Source organism: Lepidochelys kempii, chromosome 1 (genome assembly GCF_965140285.1).
Source record: "Lepidochelys kempii isolate rLepKem1 chromosome 1, rLepKem1.hap1, whole genome shotgun sequence".
NCBI lineage: Eukaryota > Metazoa > Chordata > Testudines > Cheloniidae > Lepidochelys > Lepidochelys kempii.
This window is the reverse complement of record NC_136380.1, coordinates 48564643-48581841: the sequence shown is the minus strand read 5'-3', so window position 1 is coordinate 48581841 and position 17199 is coordinate 48564643. Positions and strand designations below refer to the sequence as shown.

The 17199-nt window shown below is 41.7% G+C and overlaps 1 protein-coding gene across 1 annotated transcript; it reads right to left on the bottom strand.

Annotated features, from left to right (window-relative positions):
* Nucleotides 1-541: 541 nt before the first annotated feature.
* Nucleotides 542-16529, bottom strand: RXFP2 (relaxin family peptide receptor 2). The gene is given in 9 exon segments (XM_078851738.1): nt 542-774; nt 2905-2991; nt 2994-3122; nt 9267-9674; nt 13421-13579; nt 13582-13632; nt 13635-13648; nt 15717-15788; nt 16507-16529. Coding segments are annotated over 9 exon segments (1176 nt in total).
* Between the last annotated feature and the right edge of the window lie 670 nt (nt 16530-17199).

Below are 17199 nucleotides of genomic sequence, written 5' to 3'. Positions count from 1 at the left end.
CATTACCCTTTGAATTGTACCCAATCTTGACCTCAAGAGTCAGTGCTGAAAAGTCACAGCTGCACTGTTGTTTTGGACCAGTTCTGCTTCCAATTTTCCTGATGACAATAGGATTACTGCATGACCTCAAACCTTATAATACTGTCTAAAACATTTCAGGGTGTAAAGTTTAATGGCTACTCCAATTCATCTCCCCCTTCCCCCACACCACATAATGTCTGTAAGGACAAGCCAAGCCAATTTAGTCTCTGCAGGAATTAGGGCTTCATGGGGAGTGGGATGAATAATGAAAATGCCTCATTATTTTCAGCCCCAACCCACAGTGTGCTTGCACTGAAACCTTTACATGAAACTGAAATGATAAAAGCAACAGCTGTCATTTTATCTTACAGGAAGATGAATACAAAGATGGTAATGACAAAGACATTTCAAAATGAATCTCAAAAAGATTAACATAGCTAATTCTGATACTTCCAATTCCCATGCTCTTGCTGAGAAACCGTAAATTAACTTATTTACTCAGCCCCCAAGAGTTATTTGTTTAAAAACCCAAGTCTAATCCAAGAGAGGAGGCATGAATTAAGGAATCATCTGTCCATACTATTGAAGTAGGCAAGCTTTTGCTGTCATTTTTGAAAACCGACCTCCTTCGATATTTCTGCAGTAACTGCTTTAACTTCTCCTTAAAGAAAGTGGTGGTGAGAATGTAGAGAATTGGGTTCAAGGCACTGTTTATTGGCAGAATAAATATCACTATCCAGGAAGTGACAGTGCCTAGAAAAAAACACAATGAAATACAGAACTTTAGAAGATAATCAGCGTTTTCTTTTGGTATGAAGTACATAGAAGCAACAATGTAGTGTATTTTAAACTCAACACCTTTTGCTGTATTGAATTTTTCAGAACTATAATATAAAATCATTTTTATATGAAAAGGGCTTGAATATACACTTTCTATTGGGTTCTTTATTAAGCATAGCATGGTTTTTAATGGAAGAGGGGAAAAAGGCATAAATCTGAAATATTTTCACAAAAGCTAGGTTGTTAACCTGTGTGCTATGGCCAAATACGCTCTCATGTATTTACTGGCTGTCTATTGAAATAAAGCCCCGATTTAGGAAAACACTTAAACATGTGCTTAAGTCCATCTTTAGTCAGGACAGTACTTAAGCATGTGCTTAAATTCCATTGACTTCAATGGGACTTAATCAAACTACAGACATTGCTAATACTAATACCAATACCTAGCTCTTAAAGTTAAACGTGTGCTCAAGCGCTGTCCTGAATTGGGATGCTTTCCTGAACTAGGGCCTAAGACATGGGGGAAATAGGCTACCTGGAACACATATATGAGAGCCACAATTTCTTTTCAACCATCCAAGTTTAACCACTTTTCCTACTGGGATACAAATCTTTTTCCAGGCAATCAGTAGGTTTCCTGACAGTCTGCAGTGTTTGTATAATGCCTTTGTTAGCTTCATGGTGAAAGCTATTTACCCGACTTTTATGCAAAATGTGAGATGTCAGTTTTCTAGAAGTATAATGGAAAGGCAAGGTGCTTTTATTAAAGCATTATCTATCAGTAGTTGAATAGTTAGGGATCTGTCAGTGTTTCCCCTTTGGAGTTCGGATTGGCTGAAAAAGTCTCTTAGCATATTTATATTTTCCAAGTGGGCAAATAACTGGACTTATTTTATGTATTGTGAGATTTTGTAGCCACCACAGTACAAGAGCTTTGTCACTGTATAATTCAGGTGAGTGCTCAGTTCCTTACATGCATTTTGAGAGGGGCATGCCTTAGTTTGAATCTAATTTCTGAACACAATGAAGTCAAATGTTTTGGCAAATATTTAAATCCTGACAGCATAATCCTTAGGTCCTTCTTCAGACAAAACTCCCCCCGAAGTCATAGAATCATAGAATATCAGAGTTGGAAGGGACCTCTGGAGGTCATCTAGTCCAACCCCCTGCCCAGAGCAGGACCAATCCCCAACTAAATCATCCCAGCCAGGGCTTTGTCAAGCCTGACCTTAAAAACTTATAAGGAAGGGGATTCCACCACCTCCCTAGGTAACGCATTCCAGTGTTTCACCACCCTCCTAGTGAAAAAGTTTTTCCTAATATCCAACCTAAATCTCCCCCACTGCAACTTGAGACCATTACTCCTTGTCCTGTCATCTGCTATCACTGAGAATAGTCTAGATCCATCCTCTTTGGATCCACCTTTCAGGTAGTTAAAAGCAGCTATCAAATCCCCCCTCATTCTTCTCTTCCGTAGACTAACATCCCCAGTTCCCTCAGCCTCTCCTCATAAGTCATGTGTTCCAGACCCCTAATCATTTTTGTTGCCCTTCGCTGGACTCTCTCCATTTTTTCCACATCCTTCTTGTAGTGTGGGGCCCAAAACTGGACACAGTACTCCAGATGAGGCCTCACCAGTGTCGAAGAGAGGGGAACGATCACGTCCCTTGATCTGCTGGCAATGCCCCTACTTATACATCCCAGAATGCCATTGGCCTTCTTGGCAACAAGGGTACACTGTTGACTCATATCCAGCTTCTCGTCCACTGTCACCCCTAGGTCCTTCTTTGCAGAACTGCTGCCTAGCCATTCGGTCCCTAGTCTGTAGCGGTGCATTGGATTCTTCTGTCTTAAGTGCAGGACTCTGCACTTGTCCTTGTTGAACCTCATCAGATTTCTTTTGGCCCAATCCTCCAATTTGTCTAGGTCCCTCTGTATCCTATCCCTACTCTCCAGCGTATCTACCACTCCTCCCAGTCAATGAGAGTTTTGCCTGAAGAAGCACTGGGCAAGCATTGCAGGGTTCAGACCTGTATAAATATTTGAAACTTTAACCAAAGAAGAAATAAGAAATCACATTCTCAAACAGCTGACTGGATTTACCTGGAATTTCCACCTGGTATAGGGAGAGGATTTTTATAACAAAGACGGGAATCCAGTAGATGGAGTCAGTGAATACTATAAAAAAAATTGATTGGCAACAGCAGCATCCATGTGAATGTTGTTTCTTACTTCTGATGTCTGAAGGGCAGTTTTTTGAATGGAATAAAACATACTGACATATGAAAACACTATTATGATGAATGCTAGTAGGTTCACACCTGTTGGAAAAAACAGAAGATTCAAAAACAGCAAATCCTATAAAAGGGATATCCTCATATCTTACTTGTCTCCCACCATTTTTATATTCTTTCTTCCTTTCTAACTTTATTATAAATATTCATCATTGCAGATAGTTTTTTATTGTTAGAAATATGTCCTATATATTTTCTGCTGTCACAAAGTCGTCTTATGTACATGTACAGATGTACTCCCCTCTGTTACATAGTGTGAAATGAAGGACTCTGCAGTAACTTACTATAGAAACAGATAGCTTCCAGAATTCCCCAGAGGTCTGAGCCCCTGACTAGATATGCTCCAATAAGGCTGGAACACAAAGTATCTGCGGGAATCCTGCATATTGCTGAAATAATGGCATAGTTACTGTGGAAGGGCCAAAACCAGCTGATACTTGTACTAGCCCCAGAACAGCTACCTCAGCTCTGTTCAAAAACCTACCACAACTTACTGCAGGAGGAATGTACACAAAACAGGATTTGCAACTTGTTTCTAAAAGCCAGTCTACACTAGCATCATATCGGTGTTTAAGAAGTGGACTTTTAGCAATGGCCCAAATTCTGTTCTCAATAAAGGGGGCTGCTCTGGATTTACAACAATGCAACCAAAAACAGAATTCTCGTCCAATTATTGCTAATCTTCTTATAACGCAGTTTTGCTGGGTAGGTGGTCTGGATGGGGCCAAAATCAGTTTAGACTATTTTTCAAAAACAAGCTATAGCCCAAATTTCATTTGACCCTGACAAACAGTGTTATAATACAGTTTGGTCAGAACCATGTTTAAACATTGCGCTAAGGCACCTATAAAGAGGAATTCAGCTTATCCCCATATGGTTAGCTACAGATGCAAACATGAGCCATGTATTATTGTTGGGTGTGTGTATAGATTTGTGACGGTGAATAAGGAACTCAGGATATTGCTACTCAAAATATCATTGTCTTGAGCCCCTGTGCCCACAGTGGTACAATCTGCTGGAATGCTGGCCTTCAGGGCTCCTCCGGTGCACTCAATGCAGGTTTTGTAAAAACATAAGAACATAAAAATAGATATACTGAGTCAGACCAATGGTCCATCTAGCACAGTATCCTGTCTTCCAACTGGCCAGGGCCAGATGCTTCAGCAGGAATGCACAGAACAAGGTACTTGATCGAGTGATCCATCCCCAGTCATCCAGCCTTAGCTTCTGCCAGTCAGAGGTTTAGGGACAACCAGAGCATGGGGTTGCATCCCTGACAATCTTGGCTAATAGACATTGAAGGACCTATCCTCCATGAACATATCTAGATTTTTTTTCAGAATAACAGCCGTGTTAGTCTGTATTTGCAAAAAGAAAAGGAGTACTTGTGGCACCTTAGAGACTAACCAATTTATTTGAGCATGAGCTTTCGTGAGCTACAGCTCACTTCAGCGGATGCATACTGTGGAAAGTACTCAAGACATTTTTCATGGTTTGTGTGTATAAAAACGTCTTCTGTACTTGCCACAGTATGCATCCGCTGAAGTGAGCTGTAGCTCACGAAAGCTTATGCTCAAATAAATTGGTTAGTCTCTAAGGTGCCACAAGTACTCCTTTTCTTTTTGTAGATTTTTTTAAATTCAGTTATATTTTTGGCCATCACAACGTCCCATGGCAATGAGTTTCACAGATTGACTGTGTGTTGTGTGAAGAAGCACTTTGTTAGGCTGTCTATTAATTCCACTGGGTGACCCCCTTTGTGTTATGTGAAGGGATAAATAACACTTCAGTATTCTATTTCTCCACACCATTCATGATTTTGTGGACCTCTATCATGTCCCCTGTTAGTCATCTCTTTTCTGAGCTGAACAGTTTCAATCTTTTTAATCTCCTCATTTTGATGCCCTTCTCTGCACTCTTCCCAATTCTAATGTATCTTTTTTGAGATGGGGTGACCAGGACTGCACATAGTATTCCAGATGTGGGTGTACCATATATATTTTATAGTCGCATTAAGATATTTTCTGTCTTATTATCTATCCCTTTCCTAATGCTTTCTCACATTTTTTTAGCTTTTTTGACAGCTGCTGCTGCACATTGAATGGGTGTTTTCAGAGAACTATCCACGATGGCTCCGAGGTGTCTTTTTTCAGTGGTAACAGCTAATTTAGACCCCATCATTTTGGAAAATATAATCCCAACTATACATACAATGTGCTGTACTTTGCCTTTATCAACACTGAATTTCATCTGCCATTTTGTTCCCAGTCACCCAGTTTTGTGAGATCCCTTTGTAACACTTTGCAGTCTGCTTTGGACTTAACTATCTAGGGCAGTGGTCCCCACACTTTTTACCTCATGCCCCCACTTACCCTTCTCTGTGCCCCCCAACCCGAGACAGGAGCGGGGCCATGGCTCCAGGACGGGAAGACACAGACAAGAGTAAGGGGGCTGAGTCTGGAGCCACAGGAGGGGGTGGAGGTGGGAGCAGAGCTGAGGCCAGGGGCTGAGGCTGGCAGCCGGGGCCTTGTGCATAGGGGCGGGAGCTGTGGTGGGGAGCAGATCCCTAAGCGCAGGCCAGGCAGCTGGGGCCGCGGGTGTGGGGCCGGCAGTGGAGCCCTGGGTACGAGGCTGGCAGTTGGAGTTGGACCAGAGCTGGGTGGTGCTCCCTTCCCGCCCCCCATAGAGGCTGACCCGGGCCCCAGCTGTGCCCCCCTGAACGTTCCTCTGTGCCCCCCTAGGGGGGGCTGCACCCCAGTTTGGGGACCTCTGATCTAGAATAATTTTGTATCATCTGCAAACTGCCACCTCACGTATACAGATAGGAAGACATGGTCCATTCTGTGAAGAGTGCAGAATCTAATTTTATACAAGACACAAGTGAGTGTAACAAACAAAAGGAGGGAAAGAAGTGGGGGCAGGGATATGGCTAACAATAATAAGATAATCCAATTATATAGCCATGGCCAATTCTAGGGGCCAGCAAGCAGCAGAGTCAGTCTGAACACCAGTTTCCAGGGGGCGGCATATCGCTGTGCCACTTGGCCATTTTATTTTTTTGTTTTGCTGCTCCATGGGGTGCAGAAAACGGTTTTCTGCCCAGGCTGGCAAAGCCTTAGGGCCTTTACTGTACATAGCTGCACTGATGCACAACATGAATGTTCCAAATCTTTTGAAACCTTTCCATTTTATAAATTAGTAAAATCAGGTATCCCCAACCAGCATTCAACCTCGTCCTCACCAGGGATCATAATAGATCAAATCATCAAATTACAAAAGCAGATAACTTCGGTGCAGTGTAATAGCAGAAAATAGCAGTCATATAAGATTAACACAGAGAATCTGAGGAATCATTTCCCAAGCTAGGCTATAAACTGAACTGGGAATAAGCAGCCATAAAAAAACTAAATAAAAACTCTAGTATGAAATACACACCACCATGTCAAAGACTGAGCATTAGTCAAACTCTTGGCACACTGTCTTCCCTCTGCCCCACATTCCCTAAGCCACATTCATACACTGCCAAAATATTTATATTCCACAATTATCCCCAATTTTTGTCTCTTGGTCAGTGTTCCCAGGTTTTCTTTTAGCAAAACAGGCAAAAAATAACTATACACAAAAATATATACACAAAAGATCACACTCCCCTCCCCTGAGTCACAAGTGCGAGGGCAATAAACTTTCCAAAGACTACGTCAAACTCATGTAGCAATCCCCTGTTCAGTTAAAAGGGGAAAGAAAAAAAGAAAAAAAAAAGGCTTCGGGTAATGCCACTTGGCAGGTATGAGCTCGCAAAGAAGGCCTCGCCTCTTTTTTCGAAAACAGAACCAAACTATGAACAATGGAAATCTTCTATGACGACAGGTTTCAGAGTAGCAGCCGTGTTAGTCTGTATTCGCAAAAAGAAAAGGAGGACTTGTGGCACCTTAGAGACTAACCCATTTATTTGAGCATGAGCTTTCGTGAGCTACAGCTCACTTCATCGGATGCATACTGTGGAAAGTGTAGAAGATGCATCCGATGAAGTGAGCTGTACCTCACGAAAGCTCATGCTCAAATAAATGGGTTAGTCTCTAAGGTGCCACAAGTCCTCCTTTTCTTCTATGATGAGGCATCCTGCTGAAAAAACCATTATACTTAGCACTGATTTGGGAATACTGCACTTCCTTCTTCACTGAAAATGTTATGAGCTGTAAATATAAAAGGACACAACAGTTGCTGGTGAGGGAAGATGGCTCTCTTCTGTGTTCTTGCTATACTAAACTATTCAGTTTAAAGATTTCGGTTTGAGGCAGTTTTCCTGCAACTGAGAGAATGACCTTTTTGAGAGATCTTGATCTCTTCCCAGGAGGTTTTAGTACAACCTCAGGCAAATGAAGAGATAATTTTTGTTTTAGGCTCCAGTTCGGCAAGATTCTAAAGCAGCATGTAACATTAGTCACATCAGTAGCGCAACTGGGTTGCATTTGATCACTTTAAGCGCATGAGCAATGCACATATATAAATACTTTGCTGAATCAGAGCTGCAGTCATTTTTACTTGGGACTCAGTAGAGTCCCAGTCCTGCAACTTTTACTGACTCAAGTAAGTGTTATGTGAACAGTCCGTAATCATACAAATCATCCCATTAAGATACATAGGACCACTCTGTTGGGTAAGGACTATTTGCACGACCAGGGTTGCAGAAATAGGACCGGTTTTAGATATACTTTTATTTTTGTTGCATTCACAGTAGGACTGGCTCATTAAAAAAGAAAAATTAGAGGTTGCTGATCCACGTTTAAATTATTCCATCCACATACACTGTTTGCAAATTTTGGGGTTTATTTTAGATTGTTCCCCCGATCCCATTTTAAAGTATCAAAAATCCAAGGAGGAGTGAATATGGTTTTCAGTGCTTAATAGGAGGCTATCAAAATTATTTTCTGGAAGATGATTTCCTATAAATATTTTATTGATATTAAAATTTGACAATAATAAATTCATTGCAAATACATTATTAAGACCTTGTTTGTTCTCCTCAATTGCCTCCTGTGTTAGACTCTTCTCATAAACAACTATTTTCTGTCCTTCCATTGAACCACTTTATTAAAAAATTTATTGTTCCATAGTAGGACTTATGGATTAACAAATATATGTATATGTTACAAATATAGGCTGTGGTTACAGAAATCGAACCCGCCTCCCCGAGGTCCATGTGCTCCTCTCTTGCAGAAAATAGCATGCAGGGAGCAGAGCTGCACATAAAGACAGACAAGAAAATGTTGCAAGAGTTAGCACCGTATCACGCCAGACGATAAGCATGCAACTCCTACTTGTGGACTGTAAAGTGGACTTGGATAAAAATCCTCTTGTAGAGGAACACTGAGGATACCTCTCTGGGGAGATTTCAGAGGAACAGCCGTGTTAGTCTGTATTCGCAAAAAGAAAAGGAGTACTTGTGGCACCTTAGAGACTAACCAATTTATTTGAGCATGAGCTTTCGTGAGCTACAGCTCACTTGGGGTGGGAGGAGGTATTGTTTCATGATTTCTGTGTGTATATAAAGTCTGCTGCAGTTTCCACGGTAAACATCTGATGAAGTGAGCTGTAGCTCACGAAAGCTCATGCTCAAATAAATTGGTTAGTCTCTAAGGTGCCACAAGTACTCCTTTTCTCTGGGGAGAGGGATCCCCATTATTGTGCAGGAATACTGAGGATACTTCTCTGGGGGAGGGGCCCCATGTTATTAGGAAAAGACCGGTAATAGAAATGGAGGGATTTGATTATTAGAAATATAGATATTTTGATGTGTGATGACTGGAGGAACTGCATGGTGAATTGTCTGCCAGGTGCAAAGATTGCAGACCTATCGAAGCATCTAGACAGACCTATATGCAGTGTTGGGAGCAGCCGGTGGTCAGGGTACATTAGGAAGAAAGGTAGAGGAGAGGTCCTGGAGGCCAAATTTAGGCTGCTAGGTAAGTGATTAAAATCCAGGACCTCCTTGGTAGCATTTTCGAAAATGCTTCCAGTTCCCCATGCAGGGCCAGTTAGACAGGCCGAACAATCGTTGGGACCACTGTAAAAATATATCTACTATACATGAGTTTACTGTAGTCTGGAAATCAGTTTTTGAATTGCAATAAGAGAAACAATAATAAAGACGTATGAAAATATTAAACTTACCAAGAAAAATCCCAAGAGAATACCCCTTGCCTCCAATTTCTTCTGTTTGATCAGAATAAAATGGGAAACAAACTCCATTTTTTCCATAATACTTTCCAAAAAAATCCTCATCCCAAAATGGAATTATTGCTATTACAAATCCAATAAACCATATGGATACAAGGATTATTATTGTCTGATGCTTTCCTGGTGGGATATTACTGAAGGGAAAGACAATTACTAAATATTTTTCCAAAGTCAGATATGTCAACAAGACAGAGACCTCTGTAGAAAACATGTCCAGGAAACCCATGTTATGACATGGTAAGCCCTCCATCCACAGTACAACATAGTTTTTATATTGTCCACAATATTTAATGTCAGAGACTCCAATGGAGAACAAGTACACACCCATCAGACAATCAGCACCTACTTAAAAAGAAATTTTCACAATTTATTAAAAAGAGTAATTACATTTAAAGATTTATATACTAAAAATGTTCTTAGAATTGGCCAGATCCTGGCTGATATATGCAGTAATGTAATTTGACCCAGGGTTTGTGGCATCAGAATGAATTTGATGGAACTGGCTGAGATCATGCCATGAATACTGGTGATGTCAAGGAACTATGACGTGATCGGAATAACAGAGACTTGGTGGGATAACTCACATGACTGGAGTACTGTCATGGATGGTTATAAACTGTTCAGGAAGGACAGGCAGAGCAGAAAAGGTGGGGGAGTAGCACTGTATGTAAGGGAGCAGTATGACTGCTCAGAGCTCCGGTACGAAACTGCAGATAAACCTGAGTGTCTCTGGATTAAGTTTAGAAGTGTGTGCAACAAGAGTGATGTAGTGGTGGGAGTCTGCTATAGACCACCGGACCAGGGGGATGAGGTGGATGAGGCTTTCTTCCGGCAGCTCACGGAAGCTACTAGATCGCATGCCCTGATTCTCATGGGTGACTTTAATTTTCCTGATATCTGCTGGGAGAGCAATACAGCGGTGCATAGACAATCCAGGAAGTTTTTGGAAAGCGTAGGGGACAATTTCCTGGCGCAAGTGCTAGAGGAGCCAACTGGGGGGGGGCGCTTTTCTTGACCTGCTGCTCACAAATCGGGTAGAATTAGTGGGGGAAGCAAAAGTGGATGGGAATCTGGGAGGCAGTGACCATGAGTTGGTTGAGTTCAGGATCCTGACGCAGGGAAGAAAGGTAAGCAGCAGGATACGGACCCTGGACTTCAGGAAAGCAGACTTCGACTCCCTCAGGGAACGGATGGCCAGGATCCCCTGGGGGACTAACTTGAAGGGGAAAGGAGTCCAGGAGAGCTGGCTGTATTTCAAGGAATCCCTGTTGAGGTTACAGGGACAAACCATCCCGATGAGTCGAAAGAATAGTAAATATGGCAGGCGACCAGCTTGGCTTAATGGTGAAATCCTAGCGGATCTTAAACATAAAAAAGAAGCTTACAAGAAGTGGAAGGTTGGACATATGACCAGGGAAGAGTATAAAAATATTGCTCGGGCATGTAGGAATGTTATCAGGAGGGCCAAATCGCACCTGGAGCTGCAGCTAGCCAGAGATGTCAAGAGTAACAAGAAGGGTTTCTTCAGGTATGTTGGCAACAAGAAGAAAGCCAAGGAATGTGTGGGCCCCTTACTGAATGAGGGAGGCAACCTAGTGACAGAGGATGTGGAAAAAGCTAATGTACTCAATGCTTTTTTTGCCTCTGTTTTCACTAACAAGGTCAGCTCCCAGACTGCTGCGCTGGGCATCACAAAATGCAGAAGAGATGGCCAGCCCTCTGTGGAGATAGAGGTGGTTAGGGACTATTTAGAAAAGCTGGACGTGCACAAGTCCATGGGGCCGGACGAGTTGCATCCGAGAGTGCTGAAGGAATTGGCGGCTGTGATTGCAGAGCCACTGGCCATTATCTTTGAAAACTCGTGGCGAACCGGGGAAGTCCCGGATGACTGGGAAAAGGCTAATGTAGTGCCAATCTTTAAAAAAGGGAAGAAGGAAGATCCTGGGAACTACAGGCCAGTCAGCCTCACCTCAGTCCCTGGAAAAATCATGGAGCAGGTCCTCAAAGAATCAATCCTGAAGCACTTGCATGAGAGGAAAGTGATCAGGAACAGCCAGCATGGATTCACCAAGGGAAGGTCATGCCTGACTAATCTAATCGCCTTTTATGATGAGATTACTGGTTCTGTGGATGAAGGGAAAGCAGTGGATGTATTGTTTCTTGACTTTAGCAAAGCTTTTGACACGGTCTCCCATAGTATTCTTGTCACCAAGTTAAGGAAGTATGGGCTGGATGAATGCACTATAAGGTGGGTAGAAAGCTGGCTAGATTGTCAGGCTCAACGGGTAGTGATCAATGGCTCCATGTCTAGTTGGCAGCCGGTATCAAGTGGAGTGCCCCAAGGGTCGGTCCTGGGGCCGGTTTTATTCAATAATCTTCATAAATGATCTGGAGGATGGTGTGGATTGCACTCTCAGCAAATTTGCGGATGATACTAAACTGGGAGGAGTGGTAGATACGCTGGAGGGGAGGGATAGGATACAGAAGGACCTAGACCAATTGGAAGATTGGGCCAAAAGGAATCTGATGAGGTTCAATAAGGATAAGTGCAGGGTCCTGCACTTAGGACGGAAGAACCCAATGCACAGCTACAGACTAGGGACCGAATGGCTAGGCAGCAGTTCTGCGGAAAAGGACCTAGGGGTGACAGTGGACGAGAAGCTGGATATGAGTCAGCAGTGTGCCCTTGTTGCCAAGAAGGCCAATGGCATTTTGGGATGTATAAGTAGGGGCATAGCGAGCAGATCGAGGGACGTGATCGTTCCCCTCTATTCGACATTGGTGAGGCCTCATCTGGAGTACTGTGTCCAGTTTTGGGCCCCACACTTCAAGAAGGATGTGGATAAATTGGAGAGAGTCCAGCGAAGGGCAACAAAAATGATTAGGGGACTGGAACACATGACTTATGAGGAGAGGCTGAGGGAGCTGGGATTGTTTAGCCTGCAGAAGAGAAGAATGAGGGGGGCTTTGATAGCTGCTTTCAACTACCTGAAAGGGGGTTCCAAAGAGGATGGCTCTAGACTGTTCTCAATGGTAGCAGATGACAGAACGAGGAGTAATGGTCTCAAGTTGCAGTGGGGGAGGTTTAGATTGGATATTAGGAAAAACTTTTTCACTAAGAGGGTGGTGAAACACTGGAATGCGTTACCTAGGGAGGTGGTAGAATCTCCTTCCTTAGAGGTTTTTAAGGTCAGGCTTGACAAAGCCCTGGCTGGGATGATTTAACTGGGAATTGGTCCTGCTTTGAGCAGGGGGTTGGACTAGATGACCTTCTGGAGTCCCTTCCAACCCTGATATTCTATGATTCTAATACTGGGTCATGGCACCATGGTAAATCTATGAACTGCAGGTAACCAACACCTCTCATTTGACAATCACATACAGATAGGGAGATGGAACTACAAGCTAGTACTACTTGAGCCAAGGGAGAATTCTCTTATCCTGAAAGTAGTATCAGATTCCATATCCTCTCTATGGGATAGAAGGGGGAAGCATCACACACTCATTTTATAAACTGAAGCCAGTATAAATTGACTTTAAGGAAGTTGCACTTGTTTATAGCAGATCTAAATTTGGCCCTGTGTTAATATTGTTCAAATGCAGGCTCTTAATTCCAAAATTATTGTTAGACAAAATATGGTACATTAATTTGGAGTCAATATAATTTATAATTACGAAACATGGAATTCATAAACCACAGTGGAGTTTACTAGCTGCTGGTGACAAAACTGAGAAGAATAAGATGGCATGGCACATCACAAAATGCATGCAATAGCCAGTCCAGCACTGGTTAACCTTTCTGTTTTCCTGGATGTAGAATTAACAGTAAACTTAATAAAGTGAAACAATTAGGCTGCATAGACTCTTCTTATACATTTTGACCATTTGAATTTAAGAGTTAAAAGCAACTTTCTGCTTATATTTAGAATATTGGAAAATGGGACAAAAATAGCAAAGTTTACTAATATTCTGAAGTTAATGCATTGCTTATATTTTTATCTATAACGTAAATGGTTGAATACTCGAATATACATAGTACAATGGTCTGTCAGTTTGATTTAAAAATAATACCACTAATATATACTTACAACACAACATTTTGATAGACGTGGTGTGCTTCTTGTTTTCAGCTCTGATAAATGAACTCATTCCAATGACAAAAGGATTTCCAAAACAGGTAACACAAGCTGTGACCCAGACAAATACTCGAAGAACATTATTAGCCAAGAGGTTCTCAAATGATGATTAACATCTGTTAATGGTGTGCATATTTGCACGTGGAGTGCATAGGAACAATACAAAACTTTTTGAAATAGCTGAAAGCAAAGAAATGAACATATAAAATTGCTGTTCAAGCACAGGTCAAAGTCACAGTTATGTATTAGATATGCAATTACACATAAAGAAGTGAAACAGAGGAAATTCTAACAACCAAAATTATGCCTATTGTTTAAGTAGGAGGTGTAATGTGAATAGCATTTTGCATTAGTCAGTGTAACATGCAGCCAAGGTGTAGCCCTTGATCTATGGCTGATATTAGAGGTCTTTTTGTCAGCTCAGCTCAAAGGTGGTTTTGTTTTGAGAATGTGGCTACTTTGAACTTGTGACCCTAATGCATCCCTCTGCACTAATCCAATTCTGCTGCCTTACTTTTCTTCATACTGGGTTGACAAAGATGCAGATCTGTTACAATGTCTTGGCAGAAAAGATTTTGCCAGGGCACTACTTTGCTTTCTGCATTAACAGACTGCTGGTGTGTGGACTGACTGTAAGTTGATAGCTGACATTTAAGGCCCTCAGCAGACTGGGTCTCATGTATGTTACTGAGTTTCTGACAATTCTGACTTCTTAGGCCAGATGGAATGTGGTTTCTGAGGAAGGCCCATGTCTGCAGAAGGGGTGTGTGGGGAAAAGTTCATTCCCAATCTATAGTAAAAATAGTAGTAAGTTTAAAACTATTGACATTAGGACTGTTGATTAATCGCAGTTAACTCACACGATTAACTCAAAAAAATTAACTGTGATTAAAAAAATTAATCGCAATTAATCGTACTGTTAAACAATAGAATACCAATTGAAATGTATTAAATATTTTTGGATGTTTCATTATAAAGAGATTACACTACAGTACTTGTATTAGGTGAATTGAAATATGCTATTTCTTTTGTTTTTTACAGTGCAAATATTTGTAATCATATATAACGTGAGCATTGTACACTTTGTATTCTGTGTTGTAATTGAAATCAATATATTTGAAAATGTAGAAAACATCCAAAATATATAAATAAATGGTATTCTCTTATTGTTTAATATTGCGATTGATTTTTTTAATTGTGCTTTTAATCATGATTAATTTTTTTAATCACTTGACAGCCCCAACTGACATATATTTACCGAAGGAAATATACATGGGTGGTGCGTGAACCACTGGCTGCGGGAGGCTAGCCCCCAGCCACGCCCTTCCACCTGAGGCCCTGCCCCTTCCGTGCCCCGCTGCCAGAGTCCAGAGCCCCCCGACCGCTGGCTCCTGACCCAGGCTAGCGCCCCCAGGCCCAGAAGAGTGGGTACTGTGGCCACAGCCTTCCCAGCCCCAGAGCGCCAGGAGGTGCAGCCCCAGTCCTCCCCGCACCAGTAGGGCAGGCAGCGTGGCCACAGTACGTGCCCCATCCTGCTTTCCACTCACTGCTGCTCCACTCCCCCTGTGCAGTATCCACGGCTCAGGCTGGTGCTATGTTGCCCACCCTCCCAGTGCTCCGGGGCTGGGGAGACTGGGGCAGTGCCACCTGCCCTCCCAGCACTGGGGGTGTCCTCTGCCTTAAAAACCGGGGCGGGGGGGGAGGGAGGAAGTGTTTTGTGGTTCAGAGGCATCCAATAGTACTATAAGCTAGGACATGTTGTGAAGCTACTGAGACATGACAGTAGAGGAAAATAGTCACGTGAAACACATATTACTGTCTGCACAAACATATACAGCTCTTCCCCCAACCAAAATATATGTACTCTTTGCATACAGTAAACTTCTGGGTAACTCTACCTCTCTTATGATATTAAGCACTTGAAGAGCTATTCTGCTTCCCAGAAGTATGCGTAACTCCAAGTAATCAGGCAGATATCCCCACCACCCCATGTCATAAAAGAGGTTACTGTGTGGGGAAGAGAGGAGTGATGCCCTATGGAAATATGAATTACATGGAGAAAATGTATTTTTCTTTATTTTATTTGTATAAAATGATATACTTAATTTGTTTTTGCAGAAACAAGACTCCATTGTGACAAATATTTTAGTATTTAATAATATGGAAAGGCTTAATAATCAGAGCTACTTTGTACATTCTTATATGGTAAAGAAATGTCACCATGATGTCTGCTATTATCCATATGTACATGTAGGAAAGATTCCTCAGTGGCTGAAACATTCTTGAATTTATATTTGGAATCTCTATAGTTTCCAGGTCTCTGGAAAAGAAGTAAATTTTGTTATGTATCAACAAACTTTAAAATAGTTTTTTATTTTAGTTATCACATCCTGAATTACACGAACAAGTGTATTTCCCAAATCACAGGGTAATAAGTAGTCTGTGCACAATATGCTGTTTCAATAAGACTACGCTTAGTATTTTGTTCATCACAGTGAGCTTGTTTATGGAAGAGTATAGAATCATAGAAATGTTTAGGACTGGAAGCTACCTTGAGGTTATCAAGCCCAGGCCCCTGTACTAAATGGTCTAGTAAACCTAGACCATCCCTGACAGGTGTTTGTCCAACCTGTTCTTAAAAACTTCCAATTAAGAGGATTCTACAACCTCTCTTGGAAGCCTATTCCAGAGCTTAATTTATAGTTAGAAAGTTTTCCTAATATCTTACCTGACTCTCTCTCTCTTGCTGCATATTAAGCCCATTACTTCTTGTCCTACCTTCAGTGGACATGGAGGACAATTGATCATAGCCTCTCTAATAAAACACTTAACAAATTTGAAGACTATTATCAAGTCCCCCCTCAGTCTTCTTTTCTCAAGACTAGACATGCCCTGTGTTTTTAACCTTTCCTCATAGGTCAGGTTTTTTAAATCTTTTATCATTTTTGTTACTTTCCTCTGGATTCTCTGCAATTTGCCCACATTTTTCCTAAACATGGCACCCAGAACTGGACACAGTGCTCTAGCTCAGGCCTCACCTGTGCCAGGTAGAGCACGACATTCTTGTTAACACACCCCAGAATGATATGAGCCTTTTCCACAACTCATCACATTGCTGATTTACAGTCAAGTTGTTATCCAGTATAAGCCCCAAGTCCTTTTCCGCAGTGCTACCCCCTAGCCAGTTATTCCCCATTTTGTATTTGTACATTTGATTTTTCCTTCCTAAGTGTAGTACTTTGCTTTTGTCTTTATTGAATTTCATCTTGTTGATTTCAGACCAAATTCTCCAATTTGTCAAGGTCATTTTGAATTCAAATTCTGACCTCCAAAGTGCTTGCAACCCCTCCCAGCTTGGGGTCATCCACAAATTTTATAATCACACTCTCCACTTCATTATCCAAGCCATTAAAAAAAAATATAGTCCTGGACTCAGGACTGATCCCTGCAAAGCCATATTAGATACACCCTCCCAATCTGATAGCAAACCATAATTAAGTACGCTTTGAATATGATCTTTCAACCAGTTGTGCACCAACCTTACAGTAATTTAATCTAGACCATATTTCCCTGAGTTTGCTTATGAGAATGTCATGGGGGACTGTGTCAAAAACCTTTACTAAAAATCAAGATATATCATGTCTACTGCTTATTTCCCATCTACTGGGCCAGTAACCCTGTCAAAGAAGGAAATTAGGTTGGTTTGGCATGATTTGTTCTCAACAAATTCC